The sequence below is a fragment of the Pristiophorus japonicus genome, chromosome 6 (genome assembly GCF_044704955.1).
Source record: "Pristiophorus japonicus isolate sPriJap1 chromosome 6, sPriJap1.hap1, whole genome shotgun sequence".
NCBI classification, from domain to species: Eukaryota; Metazoa; Chordata; class Chondrichthyes; family Pristiophoridae; genus Pristiophorus; species Pristiophorus japonicus.
In genome coordinates, this window is record NC_091982.1 from 157,171,133 (window position 1) to 157,197,642 (window position 26,510).

At 46.4% G+C, this 26,510-nt stretch overlaps 1 protein-coding gene across 3 annotated transcripts; it reads left to right on the forward strand.

The window, feature by feature from the left end:
• Positions 1 to 17,018: 17,018 nt before the first annotated feature.
• On the forward strand, positions 17,019 to 26,091 carry wdr53 (WD repeat domain 53). Of its 3 annotated transcripts, none has more exons than XM_070882208.1 (3): positions 17,019 to 17,090; positions 18,293 to 18,778; positions 25,423 to 26,091. In XM_070882208.1, exons 2-3 carry the CDS (start codon positions 18,299 to 18,301, stop codon positions 26,035 to 26,037), a joined length of 1,095 nt encoding a protein of 364 aa, XP_070738309.1. In that variant the 5' UTR covers positions 17,019 to 17,090; positions 18,293 to 18,298; the 3' UTR covers positions 26,038 to 26,091. The 3 variants fall into 3 exon arrangements, with proteins under 3 accessions (XP_070738309.1, XP_070738311.1, XP_070738310.1); XM_070882210.1 differs by lacking the exon at positions 17,019 to 17,090 and adding an exon at positions 17,140 to 17,200; XM_070882209.1 differs by lacking the exon at positions 17,019 to 17,090 and adding an exon at positions 17,232 to 17,280.
• Positions 26,092 to 26,510: the final 419 nt, after the last annotated feature.

Below are 26,510 nucleotides of genomic sequence, written 5' to 3' on the forward strand. Positions count from 1 at the left end.
AATGTGAACTCGTCAAGTGAATTGATCAGTGATCGAACCATTACCTGGATGAGATACCAGAACAATAGAAAGCCATTAAACCCAGACCACTCGGAAGCAAAACCCATCACTGGAAAAACAGGAAACCTCGAAACAAAGGAAGAAAGCTTTACTGAGCCAAAAAGAAGACACACCCACAGAAAGCCTCAAAACTTTATTCAGGCTGAAAGGGGCGGACAGTATGGGGGCATAAAAGGCAACCATGTGGACACAGCTCCCTCTCTTGCCTTGCTGCTTCGCCTCTACAAGAATTCAACCCTCCATATGGGACGGAGAGAAGAAACCAGAAGAGACACCTTTTCATCAGAAGAAGCAGCGAGGATGCCAGCGAATCGGTGAGCATCATCTCTGCACACAAATCTTTTAAGATCACAGCCACGGTGTGAGGGGGTATCGTGCGTTCTCCCAACCAAATTCTTAGGGGTTTTCGGGGAGGTGTTAGACGTGAGTACTTCGCGTTAGGGGCTTGTTTAGATGGGGAAAACTGTGTATTGTACTGCATTTGTTTGTTTTACACACCAGGGTGTGTGTGGTTTTACTGGGTGCAGGTGTGAGTGCTTTAACTTTAATAAAAGCATTGTTGCTTGAGACCAAGGTATTCGTTCGTGACTCATTCATCTGTTCAGTACAGTAATCAATCCCAGCTCCAGAACTATTGTAAAGTGGGAGTGCTTCGAAAACACCTAAGGGAAACCACTTACACAGGGCTGCTCGACACCGCTTGAGTCGGGCTGCTCAGCGCTCAGGGCTGCTCGGGTCGGGGGCTCAGCAGGCAATGTGGTCGAAATGATTCAGATTCAGGACCGCTCTTCCGATTCGGGCGGGAGGCATCGGGGGCAGAGTCTCGACTGACGCATGTGCAGAAGGACAGAAAAAACACAGTCCCTTAAGGCGGCATACGGAATATTTTCCTTTATTAGCCAAGGCATAGAGTGGCAGTGGCTCCATGGAGCACGAACCTACTGTCCTCTCAGGATTACAGCATTCGTGCTTCCACCCCTGCCACTCCGCCATGCCCTTGCTGTTGCCCATCAGCCAGCCAGCCCAGACTGCTACAGCTCAGGCCAAGATTGTGCAGTCTGAAGCCGGGCCTTCTGGGCCCAGAGCTGCTCGAGGTTGCCCTCTAAGGCCATGTGCAGTCGCCTCAATTAGAGGTCGGCAGCCTTCCACCATCAAGCTGCAGCCACTGGGTAAGGACCTCATAGGAGCACTGGGAGAGGCAAAGGCACACAGAACTCAGGCGCTAAGGGAATGCAGAAGGCTGGTTAGTTGATATTTGTATGCATTATGTCATGATTGAATTTATACAACCTTGATTGGAATATGCATTTTCTGGTGGCTTTTATTTTTGTTGTCAGAAAAAGGACAATGCGATGGTCAGTGATAGAGGAAAGGTAAGGAGTGCAGGACTCCTTTGTAAATTGGGGTGTGTGGTTGAGGTTACTGATATCACATTAATATTTGATCATGAGAGCCTGTGTTCCTCCATTTCCTGTTGCACCTCCTTCTCCTCTTCCTTGTGTTCCTGCTCCTCAGCTTCTCATCTGATAGGTGGTAGCAAGGGCTATCCCCTCATAATAGACAGGTTGTGCAGCATACTATACTACTGCAAATCTTGAGACCCACTCAGCTCAGGACTCCTCCAGAACGGTCCGGGCAACAGAAGCATTGCTTGAGGATGACGATAGTGTGCTCTGTAATGTTCCTTGTAGCAGCATGGCTCTCATTGTAGGCCTGCTGTACACATGTGCGTGGGTTCCGGACTGGAGTCATGAGCCATGTCATGAGTGGATAATCCTTGTCGCCCAGTAGCCAGCCTTTGACTTGCCATGGTGGGTCAAATACAGCTAACACAGAGGACTGCCACAGGATGAAAGAATCGTAACAACTGTCAGGATAACAGGCATTCACCTGCATGATGAACTGCCTGTGGTCGCATTCCAGCTGCACATTGAAGGAATGGAATTGTTTTCAGTTCATGAAAATGTCCAAGTTGACATGAGGCACATGCAAGGCAATGGCACCCTGCACCATGGAGAAGCCTGAAATCCATGCAAACCCTCATGGTCGCTCTGCCTGCTTGTCTCTGGCATGAGGGAATGAGATGAAGCTGTCTCTCCATATATAGAGAGCCACAGTGACCTCCCTTATGCAGCAGTATACTGCGAGATGTTGCTTATATTTCCAGCAATAGCCTAGAAGGAGCCAGACGCAGAAAAGTTCAGAGCCAGGGTCACCTTGACAGCCACAGGCAATATTGTCCTCGCCCTACTTTGAGTTTGCAATTGTGGTTGCAGCAGATGGCAGATTTCAGTCATGACCTTTTTTGTGAATCGAAAATGTCTCAACCATTGGTCCTCACTGAAGTTGAAGAAAATTACTCGCTAAAGGCCCTCGGTGGATATGGCCTCCTTCTCCCCCTCCTCCCTTTTCTAGCAGTTCGTCCTGCTCTGCGTGGCCTCTCTTCATTCTCCCCGTTATGCTTAATTCCCAGAGGGGGCCTGAGTAGGCCACCCATGTCTGGAAGCAACTTGTTTCAGCACAACCTTTTAAATCAACAAAAAATTACTTCAGCACCAGCCAGACTACTCCATGTAGCCTATTCAAACTTTAGGCAATTATAGGAAAGCTACAATTGCATACAAAAATGCATACAATTGCACCAGCAGCCAGAAGAAATAATCCAGCACCTAACCTGTAAGTACTTCCTGATCCCTTTAAATGGCGTTTAATGTTGTGTTCAGCTGTTTGAGGTTAAGCCAAGGCGTAAGCTGGAGCGTGGAGTTCGAAAATGGCAGTGCTAGTGTCAAATCAGCGTTACACACTGATTGATGTCATAATCTGCCTGCTCTGCAAGCTGCCAGCGGTCGTTAGGTGCCACATGCAATCCCTTTAGCAAAATGGCATCTGGTGCACTTCCCATCAGAAGTATGTGCCCACATCTGAGACCCTGTTTTTGATTATTAGGAGGCTGTGTAGCTCCTAAAAATCAAGTGCTACAGAGCCCAATTTCTCCCCATGTGTCTCTTTCATTGGCCCAGGAAAAGGAATTTGCAATTCAGGACTCCTGTTGATTTCGCTCTAATGTTATTTTGCAGCTAGGTGGATTAGAGCCCACTTAAGCCTAGTCCCCTTCGAAAGAGGATTATTCATGCAGGAACTTTTGACGGTGAGATTTTCACCAAGGAAACTTAATTCAAAACCTAGCACCTAATCAATGAACCAATCAAACCCCATTCTGCCTTGGTGAAACACATCAGCCTTTATCATCAGAGCCTTTATCAAACAACAGCACACATTTAATGCCTTGGTCTCTCAATTCCCACTTTTAGGCCCCAAGTTTCCACATGATTTGCTCCTGATTTTTAGGAGCAACTGGTGTAGAACGGAGTATCTTAGAAATCGGAATTCTCCACATTTAGTTTTCTGCAGTTCTAATCAGGTAGAACAGTTTCACTTTGGAACAGAATTTTCTTTTCAAAAGGGGGCGTATCCGGCCACTGACGCCTGATTTCAAAGTTTCCACAGTGAAAACGTACTCCAAACTAACTTAGAATGGACTAAGTGAAGATTTTTGTACGCTTGAAAAAACCTTGTCTACACTTTAAAAAATCAGGCGCAGGTTACAAATTAGACGTAGGGAACAAGGTGGGGGGGGAGGGGGGGGGAAGTGAAGTCATTAAATTCTACAATCAATCCTTAGTTATACTTATACAAATATTATACAAATAAATCCAACCTGAATAAAAATTTATAAGCAAAGAAAAGATTAAATAAACCATGTTCCTACCTGTGTGAAAGTGCTTCAGGCAGGCTTTTCAGGCAGCGGTGTGGCGTCAGTGTCTCGACGACAGCGGCAGCAAGCAGCCTTCAAGCTGAGCTGCAGTGCTTGAGGCAGGCCTTCATTCTCTTCGTGGCTGGCCATGAAGAAGCAGCACCGGACGGACCCGAGGCCATTCAGCCATGAGATATCAGCGGCGTCAGTGGCTGGCCGGCAGCCGAAGAATCAGCAGCGGACCGACGTGAGGCCATTCGGCCATGAGATAGCAGCGGCGTCAGTGGCTGGCCGGCAGCCGAAGAATCAATGCAGGACACACGCAGCTCATTAAGGTTCTTGAGGCCATTCGGCCACGCTTTAGGGGCGGCGTCAGTAGCTGGCCGGCAGCCAAAGATACAGCAGCAGCCTTCGAGCTGTGAGGGGGACTGAGGCCATTTGGACAGGGAGAGGCAGCCACATAGACAGTTTTATATTTAAATTTGCAGAATGGGTGCTGCATTGTCAACACCACATATTATGCAATGGTTTGCCATCAATTCACTGCATAGGAGAGAATTGGTTAGAGCTCACCGCACCAGGAACGTCGTAGCCCATAAGCTGATGGGCAGGAGACCTTACCCACGTCGACAATATCGAACCAGGCGCTCGTACCTGGACATGAGCGAGGCTGATTGTGTCAAAAGGCTGCGTTTTCGCAGAGAAGTTGTCACTGAGATCTGTGATATGGTGAGAGCAGATTTGCAGCCCAGAAGCAGAAGGACAACTGCCTTGTCTATTGAAGTGAAGGTAACAGCTGCACTTTCTTTCTATGCCTCGGGATCGTTTCAGGCTACAACTGGAGATGTGTGTGCCATCTCTCAACGTGCAATACATGCCTGCGCTTACCAGGTCACGGCTGCACTTTATGCGCGAAGGAATGACTTCATCAATTTCCCAATGACCGCACAAGCGATCCATGAGAGGGCTGTGGGCTTCTTCAGGATTGCCGGCTTCCCAAAGGTACAGGGCTGCATTGATTGTACCCACATAGCCTTGCGAGCACCCGTGGAGGAATCTGAGCAGTACCAATATAGGAAAGGTTTCCATTCTATCAATGTGCAGCTCGTGTGTGACGACAAGTAGCGCATCATGTCAGTCGATGTGAGATACCCTGGCAGCACCCACGATGCGTTCATCCTACGCGACAGCGTTCTATCTGACATGTTTGAGAAGGGCAGAGCTGGCTACTGGGAGACAAAGGGTACGGCCTGACCACCTGGCTCATGACGCCCATACGCATGACACGGACAGAAGCTGACCATCAATACAACATGGCGCACATTGCGACGCGCAGCATCATTGAGAGGACAATTGGCATATTGAAACAGCGATTCCGATGCCTGGACCATTCCGGAGGACAGTTGCAATACTCTCCTCAGATTGTCGGTCACTTCACTGTTGTGTGCTGCATGCTTCATAACTTAGCCATCATGAGGCAGCAGGAGCTGGTAGTGGAACCCGAAGACCGACGTGAGGGTCCAGTGCATGATGATAGTATTACGGAAGACCAGGATGTGGATGATAACGACAATCAGGAAGGCATGCAAGTGCCTGATGCCGGAGCACGAGGTCGGAGGAGGGCCGTCCATCGTGCCCCTTTAACGATTGCTCGAGACTTGCGCCAGCAGCTCATCCGTGAATGCTTCAACTACTGATGCCTGAGGGCTCTGCGACCACTTTTGCATATGGACATGTTTATTCTTTGCAGTTGTTCCTACGTTGTGTTGTGTTAATGGAACGTGAAACAGTTTTAATGAAAAAATATTTTATTGAAAAGTTAATGTCACTCTAATAAAATATTTGTTGTATCAAACTATACTTTTTAATATGACTCTTGATCACTTAAAAACTTTAAGATCACTATAAACTTGTAAAGTTACAAAAGTTACAAAACACTTTCTATGTGAAAAATTTTACACTCTAAGATCACTTACACTTCAAGATCACTTTTTAGATGCAAAATTAAATAATTTACAGAATGTGAGAGCATTTACACTATAAGATCACTTAAAAACCATAAGATGTAAAGTTACAAAACTTACAAAACAATTTCAATTTGAAAAACGCTACTCCAGCTACATCAAGAATAAGAACAAAAGCAGCAAAGGAAGGCTGCAACCATGTCTCATCCATATCTCAGTGAATGTTCACTTCCTCATGGGGGTGTAATTTGATTGGCTGGGCTGTGTGCCCTTATTGCAGCAGCTACCTCAACCAGGCCCTCCCTGACGGCCTGTGCCGACACTTGCATGCCCTCCCTGACGGCCTGTGCCGACACTTGCATGCCCTCCCTGATGGCCTGTGCCGACACTTGCATGCCCTCCCTGACGGCCTGTGCCGACACTTGCATGCCCTCCCTGATGGCCTGTGCCGTAATTTGCATGCCCTCCCTGATGGCCTGAGCCGTCGATTGCACTCCCTCGGACATTCCCTCCCTAAGTTCCCGTGTCATTACTGCTATTTCTCCCGTCAGGACCGTCAACTCTTCACCTACTGCATTGACGCCACCGATGAGTGATCGGGTAAGCTCATTGGTCTCCATACCCAATGCCACAACCTGAGCCGCATCTGTTGCACGCTGCATCTCAGGAGAGCGTGTCTCCAATCTCCTTCTCCTCTGCCTGGGTCTGCCTCGTGGCACCACTACACTGGGAGGCGCGGGCACGGACGGTGGGATGCTCGGTGTTGCAAGCGGCACCACTACACAGGGAGGCGCAGGCTGGGACTGTGGAACGCTCTGTGTTCCAGACGGCTGAACTGGAGGGAGAGGCTCGGGCTGGAATGGTGGGATGCACTGTGTTGCAGACGGCAGAACTAGAGGGAGAGGCTCGGGCTGGAACGGTAGGACGCTCGGTGTTCCAGACGACAGCACTCGAGTGCGAGCCGTGGGCTGGGATGTTGGACGAATGGGTGTAAACTGCTCCATGATATCAGCAGCAACACTGGGACCCGAAGCGTCGGAATCAAAACCATAGTAGGTGGAACCAGAACCTATGCGAGAGGGAGGCACAGGCTGGGACGGTAGTGCACTGATTGTAGAATGCTGCATTATACCAGCAGCACCACTGGGACCCGCAACATCGAAGCGAAACCATGGAAGGTGGAACCAAGACCTATGCTAGGGGTTGAAACTCTGATGCCCCTTGATGGGGGCTCATAAACATTAAATTGGAAGCTCTCCCCTGCAGACATTTCAGTCATCGCTGCCATCATCCAGTCTGGATCGTCCGCAGCTGGTTGTACTGGTTCTTGTTCTGTACCCTCAGGATCCTCAGGGTTGGCAGCAGCAGCATCGTCATCATCATCATCATCATGTTCTGAAAAATACATCAGAACAGTCAAATGCTTAACAGCAAGGGAGGGGGCCGGGTGGGTGGCATGAGTACTCTCACACATAGCAGGCCAGGCAGCAGGTTGATTTAAAGGGCCATGATGCATTTTCAGGACTTACCCTCTTCCTCGCGTGCGGGCCCAGCTTGTGCTGTACCAATTGCTTTACTCCATGTCCGACTCATCATAGCAGCTACCCTTTGTTCCAAGGGTGTCAGTGGATGCAGATTGGGCATGCCTCCTCCTGTCCGAGTTGCCTCCCTTTTGTTGTGGGCCAATTTCTTCTGCAAAGAGTAAAATATAACTTTTTACAGAGTGTGTCAGTCTGCAAGGTGGGACATACAGATAGCCAGATTACAATTACGATTAAATTAAAAATGGGAAATATTACTTACACTAACTACTTGACCAAGGTCGTGCCATTTCTTTTTACACTGACTTCCAGATCTCCTGGTATGCACCACTGCGCAGTAATCTTCTGCAACTTGGTTCCAGTGTTTCTTCATTTCTTTTGGTGGCACTTTTATGTGACCTCTGTTGCTGGTATCTAGCTCCTGCCATCTCTGCTCAATTACGTTGACTAATATCTCCACTTCCTCATGCAAGAAATTCTTTGTTCTTGGTGGACGTTGATCCATTACAAAGTTGAATTGGCACTCTTATTTCTCCAAACACACAGTCCTTAATTTGCAGGCATCGGTTCTGCAAGTTTAGCAGTGAAAAGCTGAACTCACTGATTTCAGGTGATTTATTCAGCAGTGCTGCTAAAAGCACTCCCTCACACACAGAAATATCAAGAAAATTAAAATACAAGCCTTTGCAGGGGTCCAAGAAACAAATCTTCACTTTTTCTGCAGCACTTTTAAAAATGGCTGAGTGCCAATGTTTACTTCAGACTGCGCGTGCGTGAACGCTCCAACACGCACGCGCAGGGTTGCCGGCACCAAGAAGCCTCATTTCAATTGTACCCGCCCCCTCCTACTTACAAAATCGGCGCGAGTGGTAGGCTCCGCCCCCTGTGCGCAGACATCGAGCTCCAAGGAGTTTGAGAATACCGCACTTTTTTTCCAGTGCAAAAAACAGGCGCCCAGCTCTGAAGTGTGCCTTTTTCGCCGCATGTGGAAACTTGGGGCCTTAACATCCACTCAAGTGAACTCATAAACAAGTGGGTTATCAGGGTCAATTCTGCCCTCCCACACTACCATTAGTAAGCTGTGCTCAAAAGAAGCATGAGTCTAAGATAGGACTACAACACTGTAATGTCAATTCTCTGAACCATGCTCCCTTCCAACATGATTCCCTGGTGAAAGCGTGGGATTGGTGAATTTACCAAACCGTCTCTGCCGTAGCCAAAATATTACCTTATGATGAAACATGTGAAGCAAAACCTTAAATCTAGTGCCCAACTAAATAATTCGAGAAATTATGTTCGAAATAGAGTTAGGTTCAACTGATCAAAATGTTCTTGACTGACCTCAGGGGCAATGACCCTGTGTCCAATCACAGAATGTTTGCATTCTGACAATAAAGCTATTAAGAAACTGACTGGAATATTTGATTAATGATCAAACAGCATGACACCATAGAGTGGTGAAATAAACATTTGTGATATGATCTTTCACCGGGTAAGTATCAAACTCAAGTGCACAGCTACAGAGTTGGGTAAGCAGTAACTACACTCTTCTGCATGAGAAAGTGTGAGGGCAGAAAGTGAGTCACCCGCAGGTACTGTTCAGCACATTTCCTACATTGTAACAGTGACTACACTTCAAAAAGTACTTAATTGGCTGTAAAGCTCTTCGGGACATCTGGTGGTCATGAAAGGTGCTATATAAATGCAAGTCTTTCTTTCATTTCTCATGCTAGTGGTCAGTTTCAGAACTGCGTCAACAGAGACCTTGAAGACCTCAAGTCCGAGGGGCACAGACTTGAACGGATATGGCAGGCAACTGGTTTAGTCATTCACCGTCAGATCTGGCTGGACCACATAAAGCATTATCGGGTCCTACTCTTGTCTGCCAAAACTGCTCACTATTCCAGGATCATTCTGGAACGCAAAGATAACCCACTGGATACTATTCTCTACTGCTAACCATCTTCTTAAACCACTTTCCCCTGTCTCCACCACACTCACCTCCAACAAGTGTGAGGAGCTCATGAACTTCTTTGTCTCAAAGATTGAGACCATCCGATCAGCTGCCTCTGCCACTTCCCTTCCTTCCCCTAGCCCGCCGGGCCGAACGTTCTCTGAGGTTCCTCCCTGCCCTAGCCCTAAACTCGCATCTTTCTCCAGTTTCTCTCTGATCTCCCCTCTTGATCTCTCCACACTCATCTTGTCCCCGAGACCCACTTCCTGCTCCCTTGCCCCTATTCCTACTAAACTGCTGATCACCCAACCTCCTTATTTGGCTCCCATGTTAGCTGACATTGTTAACGGCTCTCTCTCCTCAGATACTGTCCACCTCTCCTTCAAATCTGCCGTCATCATCCTTCTCTTCAAAAAAAACCCAACGTGTTGATGCCTTCAAAATCCGTGCCCATCTTTCCCAGAACGCCATGTTTGATCCCTTCTGTCTGATTTCTGCCCCGCCACATTACCAATACGGCTCTCATCAAAGTCACAAATGACATCCTTTACAACTGTGACAAAGGTAAACTATCCCTCTTCGTCCTTCTCGACCTTTAGCACGGTTGAGCACTCCATCCGCCTCCAATGCCTCTCCACCATCGTCCAGCTGGGTGGGACTGCACTCGCCTGGTTCAATTCTTATCTATCTAATCGTAGTTAGAGAATCACCTGCAACGGCTTCACCCACATCGTTACCTCCGGTGTCCCCTAAGGATCTATCCTTGCCCTCCACCCTCATTTCGCATCTATATGCTGCCCCTTGGCAACATCATCTGAAAACACGGCATCAGTTTCCACATGTATGCTGATGACACCCAGCTCTACCTCACTACCACTTCAAAATTCTCATCCTTGCTTACAAATCCCTCCGTGGCCTCGCCCGTCCCTATCTCCTTCAGCCTCACAACCCCCAGAGATGTCTGCACTCCTCAAATTCTGCCCTCTTAAGCATCCCTGATTATAACTGCTCAACCATCGGTGGCCGTGCCTTCAGCTGCCTGGGCCCTAAGCTCTGGAACTCCCTCCCTAAACCTCTCCGCCTCTACCTCTCTTTCCTCCTTTAACACGTTCCTTAAAACATACCTATTTGACCAAGCTGCCGTAATTTCTTCTTTTGTGGCTCGGTGTCAAATTTATTTGTTTTGTCTTATAACACTCCTTTGAAGAGCCTCGGGACGTTTTACTACATTAAAGGCACTATATAAATACATGTTGTTGTTGTTCAAGTAGGTTGTCACCCATCCTTCAAGCTAAGGATGTTACTTAGCAAAGGGGGATCCAATTGAGAAAGAATGCCATCGACTAAACTTTACCTAGAAAAGATAGATTTGAAGAAATGTTGGGAATTCTGCCTTTGACTCGAGCGTCCTCGACTCCATCCCTTAGCATGCTACCTGTCACCATTACAGTAAAACCCCAGCCCTGCACGAGGTAGAAAAGGCCATCTGTCAGCTCAAGAACAAGGCAACGGGAGCGGATGGAATTCCCACTGAGGCACTAAAGTATGGCAGAGAGGCACTACTGGCACGAATCCGTGACCTCAACTCTCTCATCTGGAAGGAGGAGAGCATGCCAGGAGATCTCAGAGATGCAGTAATCGTGACCATCTTTAAAAAAGGGGACAAGTCTGACTGTAACAACTACAGAGGAATCTCCCTGCTATCAGCCACTGGGAAGGTCATCACTAGAATCCTCCTCAACCATCTTCTCCCTGTGGCTGAGGCGCTCCTCCCGGAGTCACAGTGCGGATTCCGTCCACGACAGGGCACAACGGACATAAGAACATAAGAATTAGGAACAGGAGTAGGCCATCTAGCCCCTCGAGCCTGCTCCGCCATTCAACAAGATCATGGTTGATCTGGCCGTGGACTCAGCTCCACTTACCCACCCGCTCCCCATAACCCTTAATTCCCTTATTGGTTAAAAATCTATCTATCTGTGACTTGAATACATTCAATGAGCTAGCCTCAACTGCTTCCTTGGGCAGAGAATTCCACAGATTCACAACCCTCTGGGAGAAGAAATTCCTTCTCAACTCGGTTTTAAATTGACTCCCCCATATTTTGAGGTTGTGCCCCCTAGTTCTAGTCTCCCCGACCAGTGGAAACAACCTCTCTGCCTCTATCTTGATCTTTACAGCGCGATAACTGCAAGAGAAATGCAGGGAACAACACCAACCCTTGTACATGGCCTTCTTTGACCTTACAAAGGCCTTCGACACTGTTAACCGCGAGGGACTATGCAACGTCCTCCTCTGTTTCGGCTGCCCCCCAAAAGTTTGTCACCGTCCTCCGCCTCCTCCACGACGACATGCAAGCCATGATCCTGACCAATGGATCCACCACAGACCCAATCCACGTCCGGACCGGGGTCAAGCAGGGCTGTGTCATCGCGCCAATCCTCTTCTCGATCTTCCCGCTGGAGTGGAACTAAAGTACAGAACCAGTAAAATTGAAGTCAATGGGAAACGGGGGGAAAACTCTCCACTGGCTGGAGTCATACCTAGTGCAGAGGAAGATGGTTGTGGTTGTTGGAGGTCAATCATCCCAGCCTCAGGACATTCCTCAGGGCAGCGTCCTAGGCCCAACCATCTTCAACTGCTTCATGAATGACCTTCCCTTCTTCATAAAGTCAGAAGTGGGGATGTTCACTGATGATTGCACAGTGTTCAGTTCCATTCGCAACTCCTCAGAAAATGAAGCAGTCCATGCCTGATAAGTGGCAAATAATATTCATGCCACACAAGTGCCAGGCAATGACCATCTCCAACAAGCGAGAGTCTAACCACCTCCCCATGATATTCAACGGCATTACCATCGCCGATTCTTCCCACCATCAACATCCTGGAGGCCACCATTGACCAGAAACATAACTGGTCCAGCCACATAAATACAAAAGCGGGTCAGAAGCTGGGTATTCTGCGACGAGTGTCTCACCTCTCAACGGCTCGATGCTGAGGTGATACTTACGGTACATATGATCGAGATAGTCCGACAATGAACCACGGGATGATGTGTAGTTTTCATGTTATCTATTGTCGAACAACAACCGACACACACTATCAGTATGCAGCGAGGGTGGCAACTGCTAGTTCAAGACTTAGCCCAACGTTTGAGAACCCTTTTATTAAAGGGAAACGATCGGACTTTGCAGTTGTCAGAAACAGGGGATGAGGTCGCCAGACAAATGCTGCAAGTCGAGGAAATCCGAGAGCCCCATGCCCAAACTATCAATAAGATAAGTGTGTGACTTAATGACCTAACCCAAGAAACACATAAAGAACGTGTATGTGCAGTGTACAGCACATGGTTACTAGGGAACATCCGATACAATGTAAACCAGATGAAACAGGAAAAAATACCCGATTGGATAAGTAATGAGCAGTTGTCCAAATGGACTAAGGACAGTATTACCCTCTGTGATGTTCGTAAGACAACACAAGGGTTCTTGTCCCCAAGTAATTGTATTACCAGAGAATGAAATAGGTATGATTCTAGCTATTCCACAGACAGAGGATACGAATGCCGAACCTTTGTGGGCAGTACAGAACATAGGCGAAATACAAGGCCGATACCGGGTTCAGTTCCACGATACACCCCCTTATGCGATAAAATTCAGTGGCACATTTCAAGGGGTGCATACCGATGGTTGCACTCAAGATTTGGATGTGGTAGTGTGCGCACACCCCATGGAAGGAGGCGTGCGGGTTCACTCAGATGGTTAACTGCACGTTGGAAATCAGTCCCCTTAGTCAGGGAGGAACTGAGGTGGCAGCCTGGGATGATGGGACGTACTGCATATCTGCCAAGGAAAATGAGTACAAGCATGGTAATGTCATATGTGCGATCCCACAACCTAATTTCTGTTTTACACCTAAAGCTGTGGTCAAACTAGGCCATCGATATCTATTTCCACGAAGAGAGGAACACATTGAGAACATCACTTTAAACAACCCGAGATGGGATGATGAAATGGAACAAAATGAGATACCAAGTTGGCAAGACATTTCCCATCTCAAAGAACATTTGACGCAACTGAAAACGGACACTGAGAAAAGCATTCTGGAAGATTTCATACAGCATTCAAAGGACATTGACGAAATCCTGGAAGACACTCAATAGTGGGAACATGTATGGAATTGGGGAATGAATGTGAATATCCATCCATGGATTCGTATAGCCTCTCATGTATTGGTCATACAGTTAGGGCTAGCTGTCGGATGGGGAATTGGGTTATGCATGGCATGCAGAAAGAGGCAACGGAGAAGGAAAGCAAAAGCTTTCATTATGGAACAGTGAAAGTTGTTAGCCGAGTACCATGAAATACTTTTGAGACGTAGGTCACAGCCCGAGTCCCCCAAACCACGTTGTTGATCACCACAGAACGGAGCAGGGGACACAGGATGAAATAGAATTAGGTTGGTAATCTTGGGCTGGGTAGCCAAGTACCAGAATGGGGGACTGAAGTGGGACTTTCGAGCTCTGTTATAATTAAAGGGGTAAGAATGGATCTCGGAACTAAAAAATGCTTTTGTCGTGGTCAACTTTACAAGCTGTGTAACCGGAGGACAATTACAGGAACCATAAATAGCCAAACTGTTGAACCATAAATAGCCAAACTATTGAACCACAGGAGGCCCAGAGGGGCAGCTGAACAGGGCAAGGGGTCAAAAATGACACGTTGAAAAAACTCCATTTGGTATGGGACATAGGCGACTGATTATGTGACGCGAAAGGGAATTCATCAAGCAGCAATTGTGCACGCGGGCTTTGGGCCAATTAAATGGCATGGGGGGGAGGGGAGGGGCTGCACAAGGCTGACATGCATCATTTAGTGTATAAAAGGTTGCTTGGAACTTTGTATCATTGGAGAGGCCTGGCTACAGACAACCAGCAGGCAAGCTCCGCACCGGTGCAAAATAAAGGCTACTTGAATCTTTGAACCCAAGCCTGGTGTTGAGTGTTTATTTTAAATACTCCACTACACTATCTATGGACTTGAAGTGGATACATTGATTGAGAATATGATCGCTCCTGCCCAGCCTAGACAAAACACAAGGGGTTAGTTGAACTGGTCAAAGATCATCTGAACCCGAAGCCACTCATTATTGCAAAATGATTCAGGTTTATGTTTAACTGGAGGAGACAAAGAGATGATAAAAATGTTTTTCAGTTTATTGCACAACTGGGGAATCTGTCTGAAGCATGTGACTTTGATGGGTTACTCGACGACACATTGGCCCAGAAATCGCGGCCTTCCCGGATCCGTACGAAGTTTCTACGGACCCGGGAAGGCATCGGAAAAGCAGGTTTTCAGCACGCAATGTGCATGCGCTGAAAACCAGCTTTTCCAATCTGTCAAGTTTCTGGCTTCACAGATCCTCCGTATCTCGGGAGCGAGGACATTTGCCAGAGCAAGATTGCGGCAATAAACCGAGAAACATTTTTATCATCTCTTGTGCCTGATAAATCAGGCGCATAGCCTACTTTTACAGGCATAAGAGTTTAAAAACATAGAAAAATATAATTAAATTCAAAAAACATAGTATTTTTAAAAACCCTGCCCACTACGTTACATTTATTTTTAACCATAATTAAAACTTTTTTAAAAATTGGCAAAAAATTTTTTCTTTAAAAAACATTTCTATCAACTTTAATTTCTATAGTGTATTTATGTGTTTTTTTTTATGTTTTATGTCGTGTTTGGGGGTGTTTCTCATTCATAGTAATAGGAGTTTCGGATTTACAAAACTCCTATTACTATGAATGAGAAAATACTTACCCGTGATTGGGTGTCCAGGTCCATGTGACTCCTGCGGACGTCCCAACGTGAATGCGCTCCGTTGCGCAAGAAGAGGAGGCCTCGAGTCCGGGATCTCTGCCGGGCATTCGACCAAAAGGTAAGTGCGCAGCTTTTCTCTTACTTTTAGTCGAACGCTCGTGGAAAGAAGAAACAGGAATTTCTGGTCCAATAACCAACCACTTTGTATATCATTTGAAATCCACTGGGAGGATAGACGCACGAACATCAGTGTTCTCGCTCAGGCCAACATCCCCAGCACCAAAACACTGGTCACGCTCGACCAGCTCCATTGGGCAGGCCACATCGTATGCATGCCCGACACGAGACTCCCTAAGCAAGTGCTCTACTCAGAACTCCGACACGGCGAGCGAGCCCCAGGTGGGCAGAGGAAATGTTTCAAGGTCACCCTCAAAGTCTCCTTGATAAAGTGCAACATCCCCACCGGCACTTGGGAGTCGCTGGCCCAAGACCGCCCAAAATGGAGGAAGAGCATCCGGGAGGACATTGAGCACCTCGAGACTTGGTCACAGAGAACATGCAGAAACCAAGCGCAGGCAGCGGAAGGAGTGTGCGGCAAACCAGGCTCCTAACCACCTTTTCCTTCAACCACTGTCTGCCCCATCTGTGACAGAGACTGTAATTCCCGCATTGAACTGTACAACCAACTGAGAACTCACTTTTAGTGTGGAAGCAAGTCTTCCTCGATTTCGAGGGACTGCCGATGATGATGGTTGGAAAAAAATGTCAATGCAGAGGAAGACAAACTAAAGTCTGCTAGATCTCTCGAAATAGTACTTGGAATGGAGTTACAGGCAACAGAGTTCAAAAGGTCCGGAGTGAACAGAGTTACTCAACCATGTGAAGGTGTGGTGAAAATAATCATCCAGACCCATGTTTCTTTAAAAAGGTTAAACGCCACAACTACACAGATTCAAGGTAACAATTGCAAAAGTCTGTAGGTGCTGCTAGATTGAAGGCAGGGAGAAATAAAGACAACCCCAAGTCGTATCGTGGCGTTGTGAGGCAAAGATAAAAGTCCAGTGTCCATTCCATTGATTTGGTGAACCTGAGGAGCAAACTGTGCCATAAGGTGATACGGATGGAGAAGAGATGTATTTTCCTGCACATTCCATAACAGGATAGGAGTAATGCAAAATGCTTCTGATGGTGTCAGTTGAGGGAGGCATATCAGCCAGAGCACCAAGAGAACTAACTTTGTATGCTCTTACAAACATATGGAAATGATGAGCACGAAAAGCCCAGCTGGTCCATCAAGCTTGCCCCACACTCATGATGCCTTGAGTATCCATGGTTAGACACTTGCCACTCACCTGTGGCAATGTAATTTCCTGGGAGAGGAAAAAATAAACTGGAAGAAACCCAGGGCAAAAAAGGAACAAAATCTGGAAAACTCCTCTCAGAAGCACGCAAGCAATCAAAATCAGTTCAAAAGACCTCAGCTCTTCTTAGATAGTGCCATGGGAATCTTTAACATCCACCTGACTGGGCTAACAGATTTAATGTCTCATCAAAAGGGGGATGCCCTCACTTGGAATGATAGATGTTAACATTTTCATTGCCCTCTCCTTTCCCCATACACTTTAAAAAACGTTTCCTTCATCAAACATTTATCCCCCACCCCCAACAACAATAACCCTTAAAAGCTATCACGGATTCTCCTTCAATCACTGGGAGTTCATTCCATGAAGAGGATCGAACCTCAACACTGAACGGGTTTTCTCAACACTTTCCCCACATGAGGCAGGATTACCGGAATGAGTGACTGTGCAATAGTCACTTGTTGTGCCCCGCATCACCTGAGCGGACAGCCGGTTCTCACAAGGTTACGCCGTCCCTGCACACAGCCCGCCTGACAGTTAGCGCCAGCACCGGGGAGCCCGCCCTCCCACGCACCACACAGGCTGCCGGGAGCCGCATGGGTCGTGCACGCGCAGTCGCGTGGCGCTGCTCGCGGTGGGTGAGGGGGACGGGACACCGAGGGGGGGTGAGGTTGAGGGTGAGCGGGAGGGTACTGGGCGGGCTCGAAAGCGCCAGCACCGGTGGGGAGGAGCAGGACCGGCTCGGTGAGAATCTGCTTCTTTCCGGTCGGACTCGCTGCGCCCGTACTGGGCCGCACAGCCAGACTCCAGCCAGTCATGGGGAGGTGAGGGAGCGGGGGGGGGGGGGAGGTGAGGGAGCGGGGGGGTCGAGAGGAGGGTGGGCTGAAGGAGAGGAGGGGGGACTGAGGGAGTAGGGGGGATCAAGGGGAGGGTGGACTGAGGGAGGGAGGATCGAGGGAGGGTGGACTGAGGGAGGGGGGATCGAGGGGAGGGTGGACTGAGGGAGGGGGGATCGAGGGGAGGGTGGACTGAGGGAGGGGGGATCGAGGGGAGGGTGGACTGAGGGAGGGAGGATCGAGGGGAGGGTGGACTGAGGGAGGGGGGATCGAGGGGAGGGGGGATCGAGGGGAGGGTGGACTGAGGGAGGGGGGATCGAGGGGAGGGTGGACTGAAGGAGGGGAGGGGTGGATCAAGGGGAGGGGTGCTGAGGGAGGGGGATTGAGGGAAAGGTGGACTGAGGGAGTGGGGGGATCTAGGGGAGGGTGGACTGAGGGAGAAGGGATTGAGGGGAAGGTGGACTGAGGGAGGGGATGGATCGAGGGGAGGGGTGCTGAGGGAGGAGGATCGCGGGAAAGGGGGATTGAGGGGAGGGTGGAATGAGGGAGGGGGGAATCGAGGGGAGGGTGGACTGAGGGATGGGGGAATCGAGGGGAGGGTGGACTGAGGGAGGGGAAAATCAAGGGGAGGGTGGACTGAGGGGAGGGTGGACTGAGGGAGGGGGAATCGAGGGGAGGGTGGACTGAGGGGGGTGAGGGTGGACTCGGGAGGGTTGGATCGAGGGGAGAGGGCGGAGTGGATCGAGAAGGGGAGGGGTGGAAGGAGGAAAGGGTGGGAATAACTGGGGAAGTTGGAATAATGGGGAAGGGAATGTAAGGAGGGAAAAATTGAAGGGGGCCAGGAGAAGGGGACATGAGGGAGGGGGCACTGGATGGAGCTTGCTAATTAACAATTACAGATTGGTCCTTGCCTGCTACGACTCAGTATCTGAGTCGTTGCTGCAGTTTGTGTAAGGGAAATGTTGCCCCTATTAATATGTTATTTTGCACCTTTTTTTAGGTTACAATGGCCACCACGTGGAGCGCAGGGGATTCAGCTTCAGTGCTGTGCCTGGATGTTAGCAGTGAGGGTTTTGTAGCATCGGGGGCAGAGGAGGGAGCCCTTACAGTCTGGAACAGCCAGGGTGCTGTCATCGGCTGCATGAATCTAGGAGTCAGCAACGATGTTACTTGCGTGTCATTCTCGCACACTTGTGACAGCATACTGTACGCATCTCACGGCGAAGCAATAAGCGTACTAGATATTCGGTCCCTTAAGGAACCCACTGAGCGCTTCCACGTAAATGAGGACGAGATAAACTACTTGTCCGTTAATGAAACAGACAGCCATCTTGCAACTGCGGATGATTCCGGATCAATAAAGGTCTTAGACTTGGCAAGCAAGAAGGTCAGCCGCTCTCTACGGAAACATTCAAATATTTGCTCCTGTGTGACCTTCCGACCTCAGCGGCCGCAGAGTTTACTGTCCTGTGGATTAGATATGCAGGTGTGTATAGCATTGCAAACATTTTGCGTGTGTGGTCGCGTAACTGGACTTCGAAAGGGAACAGGAGGACATTTAACATGTGGTTTTTCAAGCAAGATATCATCATACAGGACCAAGAATTATTCTCTTAGTTCAGTTAAGCAGTTTTCTTCGACACAACAAAAGTTGAAAAGAATGGGTCCTCGATCCAGACACCACGTTTCATGATTCCAGCTGATAAGCAGACACATTTTTCAGTTTGGAAACGCCTAGTACTGATTGTTCAACAACATACAGTGTAGCAGCTTGTTCTGAAGTCAAATTTTCGGGGATCTATTTTGGGAGAAAATATGTTCCTTTTTATATGAAATGATGGATGCCTTATGTAATCTAAACACTTTCACACTATCAGTATTCTGAGTTGAGATTATTTATTAAGTGGAGTACACTGGAAAATGTGAATCTGAAGCTCCTTGTGAGGCACAAATATTCAGCTGCACCTTTAAACTGTTCCTTTTGCTTCAATTATGAAGTGATGGTTAAAAGAAGTGCGAAAGTAATCAGCCAGAAATTTCACTGGAGAGACAGAAAGAGAAGCCTCTTCTCATTCTCTTATGGTGTTTCTATGCATCAGATGTCGGTTCAGATGCCAGACAGTTGTGCTGCATTGGATCAGGCCTTCTACAGTCCTGCTCTGACCCAGCTTCACGGAATTGTGTGAGAGAGGCCAGTTTTTATTTTTTATCCATGCATGTGTAATACCATGCAGAGTTCATAACGAAAATCTGTTGACAACTCTACTTGCGGTGTAACCAAGGTTTTACAGAACTAATCTGCTTTTGAATTCTATTCCTCTGGAAATGATCCCCAGTGCTTTGCACTTTTTATAGTTTTTTAACCTGCATTGCTTCTTTTAATGATGTATGAATTTGTACCCCTAGATCTATTTGCGCCTCTAACCCATTTAGATTTCTATTTTCCGAGGAGGAGTGGCCGCGGAGAAGATTGCTTGTCAATATTTCTGACTGACCCAGTAAATGTATCTTCAAAAAGAAGGCCTGTACTACATGTCAGCCTTAGTTTCTTGATAACATTCTCACCTGAGTCAGAAGGTCTTGGGATCTAGACCCACTCCAGGGTCTTGAGCACAAAATCCAGTCTGGCACTTCAGGGATGCCGTCTTTCAGATGAGATGTTAAATCGAGGCCCTGTCCCCTCAGATGGACGTAAACGAACCCATGGCACTATTTGAAGAAGAGCAGTGAAGTTCTCCTCAGTGTCCTGGCCAATATTTATCCCACAACCAACATCACTAAGAAACAATCATTATCTCATTATCATTATCTGATCATTATCTCATTGCTGTTTGTGGGACCTTTTACATTACAACAGTAAAAGTACTTCATTGTCTGTAAAGTGCTTGGGGCATCATAGAAACATAGAAACATAGAAAATAGGTGCAGGAGCAGGCCATTCGGCCCTTCTAGCCTGCACCGCCATTCAATGAGTTCATGGCTGAACATGAAACTTCAGTACCCCCTTCCTGCTTTCTCGCCATAACCCTTGATCCCCCGAGTAGTAAGGACTTCATCTAACTCCCTTTTGAATATATTTAGTGAATTGGCCTCAACTACTTTCTGTGGAAGAGAATTCCACAGGTTCACCACTCTCTGGGTGAAGAAGTTTCTCCTCATCTCGGTCCTAAATGGCTTACCCCTTATCCTCAGACTGTGACCCCTGGTTCTGGACTTCCCCAACATTGGGAACATTCTTTCTGCATCTAACCTGTCTAAACCCGTCAGAATTTTAAACGTTTCTATGAGGTCCCCTCTCATTCTTCTGAACTCCAGTGAATACAAGCCCAGTTGATCCAATCTTTCTTGATAGGTCAGTCCCGCCATCCCGGGAATCAGTCTGGTGAACCTTCGCTGCACTCCCTCAATAGCAAGAATGTCCTTCCTCAAGTTAGGAGACCAAAACTGTACACAATACTCCAGGTGTGGCCTCACCAAGGCCCTGTACAACTGTAGCAACACCTCCCTGCCCCTGTATTCAAATCCCCTCGCTATGAAGGCCAACATGCCATTTGCTTTCTTAACCGCCTGCTGTACCTGCATGCTAACCTTCAATGACTGATGTACCATGACACCCAGGTCTCGTTGCACCTTCCCTTTTCCTAATCTGTCACCATTCAGATAATAGTCTGTCTCTCTGTTTTTACCACCAAAGTGGATAACCTCACATTTATCCACATTATACTTCATCTGCCATGCATTTGCCCACTCACCTAACCTATCCAAGTCACTCTGCAGCCTCATAGCATCCTCCTCGCAGCTCACACTGCCACCCAACTTAGTATCATCCGCAAATTTGGAGATACTGCATTTAATCCCCTCGTCTAAATCATTAATGTACAATGTAAACAGCTGGGGCCCCAGCACAGAACCTTGCGGCACTCCACTAGTCACTGCCTGCCATTCTGAAAAGTACCCGTTTACTCCTACTCTTTGCTTCCTGTCTGACAACCAGTTCTCAATCCAAGTCAGCACACTACCCCCAATCCCATGTGCTTTAACTTTGCACATTAATCTCTTGTGTGGGACCTTGTCGAAAGCCTTCTGAAAGTCCAAATATACCACATCAACTGGTTCTCCTTTGTCCACTTTACTGGAAACATCCTCAAAAAATTCCAGAAGATTTGTCAAGCATGATTTCCCTTTCACAAATCCATGCTGACTTGGACCTATCATGTCACCATTTTCCAGATGCACTGCTATGACATCCTTAATAATTGATTCCATCATTTTACCCACTACTGAGGTCAGGCTGACCGGTCTATAATTCCCTGTTTTCTCTCCCTCCTTTTTTAAAAAGTGGGGTTACATTGGCTACTCTCCACTCCATAGGAACTGATCCAGAGTCAATGGAATGTTGGAAAATGACTGTCAATGCATCCGCTATTTCCAAGGCCACCTCCTTAAGTACTCTAGGATGCAGTCCATCAGGCCCTGGGGATTTATCGGCCTTCAATCCCATCAATTTCCCCAACACAATTTCCCGACTAATAAAGATTTCCCTCAGTTCCCCCTCCTTACTAGACCCTCTGACCCCTTTTATATCCGGAAGGTTGTTTGTATCCTCCTTAGTGAATACCGAACCAAAGTACTTGTTCAATTGGTCTGCCATTTCTTTGTTCCCCGTTATGACTTCCCCTGATTCTGACTGCAGGGGACCTACGTTTGTCTTCACCAACCTTTTTCTCTTTACATACCTATAGAAACTTTTGCAATCCGCCTTAATGTTCCCTGCAAGCTTCTTCTCGTACTCCATTTTCCCTGCCCTAATCAAACGCTTTGTCCTCCTGAGATTATGCAAGGTGCTTGATAAATGCAAGTTCTTTCTTTGCCAAAATGGGGCAAGCTATGCAGCTTCTTGTGACCCAAGTTTATGTAGATCCCAAGAATGGAAACAGTATTTCTGTTGGCTCTCCAATGGAGACTGGGGAGACACAGGAGGTTGCCTTCCAGTGTTCAGGGGCATCTGCTTGAAAGCCATTCTCCCCTGTTAATGAGCATCAATATAAAGTGCCTTAAAACAGGAACTTTTTGTCTTCGTGACTATGTACCTGTGAAGTTTCAGGGGCTAGGTGTAAAGTTTAATCCATGTTTTATCAACTTACATAGGTGTCAAGTTGCTGATACTAATAGATTTTGTTGTTGTGATGAATTTATTCATCAGTAAGGCAACAGTACTAGAAATAGCCTTTTGCAAACCTCCATAAAATTCAAACGGGATAAACCGGCAAGAAAGAAACATAAGCTCAAGTAGGACTGAATTGCCTGTGTTTGGGGGACCATAATTTGAACACACGCCCTATACCTGAATTTAAAAGTCAATGTGTATTGCATTGAAAGTAATTTCATCATCACTGTATTGGTTTCTTAATCATATTTTTTAAAAAACAACTTAAGTAGCCTCCTGCACGTACATAGATATGTACATTGGTATATCAGAGTGAATGAACTTAGTTTTACCATGTCCAAGTTTAAACTAGCAGCATGGGTCAACAGCAGACGTGCAGGATGGCAGCATTTCTTTCATGTAGTTTATGTAGGGCAGTGTAGTACATGATAGTTTAATAAAACTTTCATACGCTCAGCTTCGATTATCTGGGCAGGAAAATATCTTGCTGCATACTGTTTAAAAAAAACACATTACTTGTAAAATTGCCATTTCAGGATCTATGCTGCAAAATCAATAATCTTTTTTATTGTGCCAAATGACATTTAGAAAAATAGGTCAGACTAATGCTACTACAGTGCTGTGCTCAATCTGCAACATTGTGTGCCTTATAAATAGTGGTGTCAAACAGCAAGTCACAAGATAGTAATGTGAATCTTTAGGCTCAGATAATAATTCAGCTGTTATTAGGATTTAGTGTCAATTGAATTCCTCATTGTATTAATGCCCTATATTTCCAGTATTGAAAGAAAGACTTGCATTTATATAGCGCCTTTCAAGACCACCGGATGTCTCAAAGCGCTTTACAGCCAATTAAGTATTTTTGGAGTGTGGTTAACGTGGCAGCCAACTTGCGCACAAGCAAACTCCTACAAACAGCAATGTGATAATGACCAGATAATCTCTTTTTGATATGTTGATTGAGGGATAAATATTGGCCAGGACACCGGGAATAACTCCCCTGCTCTTCTTCGAAATAGTGCAATCTTTTACATCCACCTAAGAGAGCAGACGAGGCCTCAGTTTAATGTCTCATCCGAAAGACGGCACCTCTGACAGTGCAGCACTCCCTCAGTACTGCACTGGAGTGTCAGCCTAGATTTATGTGCTCAAGTCTCTGGAGTGAGACTTGAACCCACAACCTAATGACTCCAAGGGGAGTGTGCTACCCACTGAGCCACAGCTGACACTTTTGGAAAAGAAAGGGGAAAAATAAGTAATTTTTGGTATGGTATTGAAATGCTTTAGTTGTTCTTGGAGTTAACACTGTTTCTCCAATTAATTAAAGTTTAAGTAAATCTGAAACTTTAAAGTAATCAGTTTTTAATCCAAATGTCATTCTAAATACAATAACTTGAAGAAAGGATGGGCAACTTGCTTATGCAACCAATATAAATATCCATGCAGTGATGTTCTACAATTAATCATAGAATGATATAACACAAAAGGAGATAATTCGGCCTATTGTGCCTGTCCCAACTCTTTGAAAGAGGTATCCAATTAGTCCCACTACCCTGCTCTTTCCCTATAACCCTGCAGATTTTTCCTCTTCAAGTACTTATCCAATTCCTTTTTGAAAGTTATCACTGAATCTGCTTCCAGCCCCCAGCTCTTAAGGTCGGGCATTCCAGACATGTCGCCTCTAGTTCTTTTGCCAATTACCTTAAATCTTTGTCCTCTGGTTACCAACCCTTTTGTCACTGGAAACAGTTTCTCCTTATTTACAATGTTAAATGTTGACAGAAAAACATGATCAGTAATCATAACTACTGTATGTAAGGTTTATGGACCGGAAGTGCATGTCCTATACAAGATTTTTTAAATATTTATGTACTTAGCAAATATACATGCATGGTTAAGAGCAAACTTACAAAGCCTGCTCCCTGTTGTTATCAGAATTTCAGTGAAGTATAATTGGTGGTGGGAGGGATTCTGTAATATCAGGGTGCAAATTTTATTACTATGTCCAGTTGAACTATGAAAAAGTTTCAACTGTACAGCTTTAGATCTTTGTCCTTCCAAACTTGGGTGACACCATTTGAGCTGTATAACATTAGAATGATGTACTGGTGGTTACAGGTCTGTTACTGGTGGTGTGAGCAATTTATCAGACAAGTATATAACACAATCTTAAATTGTATTGGTTTAACTGCAATATTTCCTGTTCTGTATACTAATAGACTATAAACCGAGAAGACATCCTGGGTGCAGTAAGATTCCTCCGCTTTGAGTTTTTTGGTCCAGTATTGGACTCTTGTACATTGGACATCAGAGTCTTTTAAAATTCCAATGTTCTTTTTTTTCTTCCCTCCTCCTGAAGTTGCTGACTCTTGTTGGATTCCATAGGTGATAGCCCTGTGGTAACTGCCACAGAAGGCCATTTCTCATGTGTAAGCCTCAACAGTGAATGTAGGACATCACAGCCCAGGCAAATTTGGTCCTCAACTGACATCTACTTATCCACTTACCAGTAGGGGTTCCTAGAAATCCTGGCTTTTTTTTTTCTACTCCAGTGATCCTAAGGACAATTATAACTCCCCAACTGCTGCCCAGACTGAGATCAGCCCAGGGACTCAACATGTAACCTCTGGTCTATGGGGCTTAATGACTACTGAGTAGATAATCCAGATATTAAAGTTTCCTGGATTCCTAATATCAGAGTCATAATACATCAGTCAACTAGAGGAAAGACCTCTAGTTGACTGATGTATTATGACTCTGATATTAGGAATCTTAAGATTCTATTCCTGTGAATGGGAATGATAACATGTAAATATTATCGCAAAGATCCTAAGTGTTCAGAGTCCTCTTCCTTAATGTCCTGTCAGTTAGTTCACTCCTGGTTGATAAGTCGTAAGAAAGGTTAATCTCAATTGTCAGCCATTTACTTCTAAACTGATTTGCTTTCTGATTTCTCCGGGAAGGTGATGCTGTGGAACTTGCAGAAAGCTCGCCCTGTTTGGACTGTGAACCTTCAGGATCTGGCACGAGAAGAGGAAGAAATGCAGCAGCCAGCTGGATGCCAGCTATTCAATCCGCCACTGGCTCACTTCGCAACAGTAGCCAGCTGTGGCAACATATTTGCCTGCGGGGCCGAAGATGGCAAGATACGCTTATTCAGAGTGACCGGAACAAGGTTTGAATTGGACCACTGGTTCCGTGGTCACAGTCTGGGTGTTTCTCAGGTCCATTTTCTGAACTCTATTTCCCATCCTTATTGGCTGATATCTGGAGGGAATGATGCAAAAGTCATGCTGTGGGACGTCAGTGAGCAAATCCTGACCGATGGCAAAGGCCCTTCAAAATCAGCTCGGAAAAAATCTAGCTCCACTGCTAAGAAAAGTCTCGGGTCTAAAGGAAGTGACCATGGTGCAAAAGACGGCAAAGAAAATAAAAGTAATCATATTTTGCCAAAACTCAGTATTGACCATGGAGAGAAAGTGAACTGGATTTCTGCTATGGACATAAAGGGCTCCAAAAATATACTAGTTGCTGACCAGAGTTGTCAGATATCACTGTACCCTCTAACAAACCTATAGGTATGCAGTAAGTGATAATATTTAGATAATAGTGGCTGTGCCTCTGTAAAGGTGGTGGGGGGGTTGGGGAGGTGGAGGAGGGAGGGGGGATGGAAGCGAGTCAGTGGAGTTCCAACAAAATCTATGAGGATGTTTCAATTGAAACCCAGAGATACTTGGTGAAATTTGAGGGCCACCTCAAATATTTTCTTCTCAATAGGTTTGTCATCACCTTTTTGACAGTAGCACATAGTGTTCAGATGACTATTAGAATAATCCAACATGCAACAGCCTCACAAGCTGGCATAATTACAAATGTTCTTTGAAGTTAATGGAATTATACAGAAAAAAAATCATTCTATACACAGAATTTCATGCTATAGCAGTATCTGGGAACTAGGAGCATCTATAAAAGGGTCTGGGGTCTAGCAGTGTTTTAATGGGACCTCTTTGATCTGGGAATACTGAAGAGGGATGATGTGGGATCACTGGGG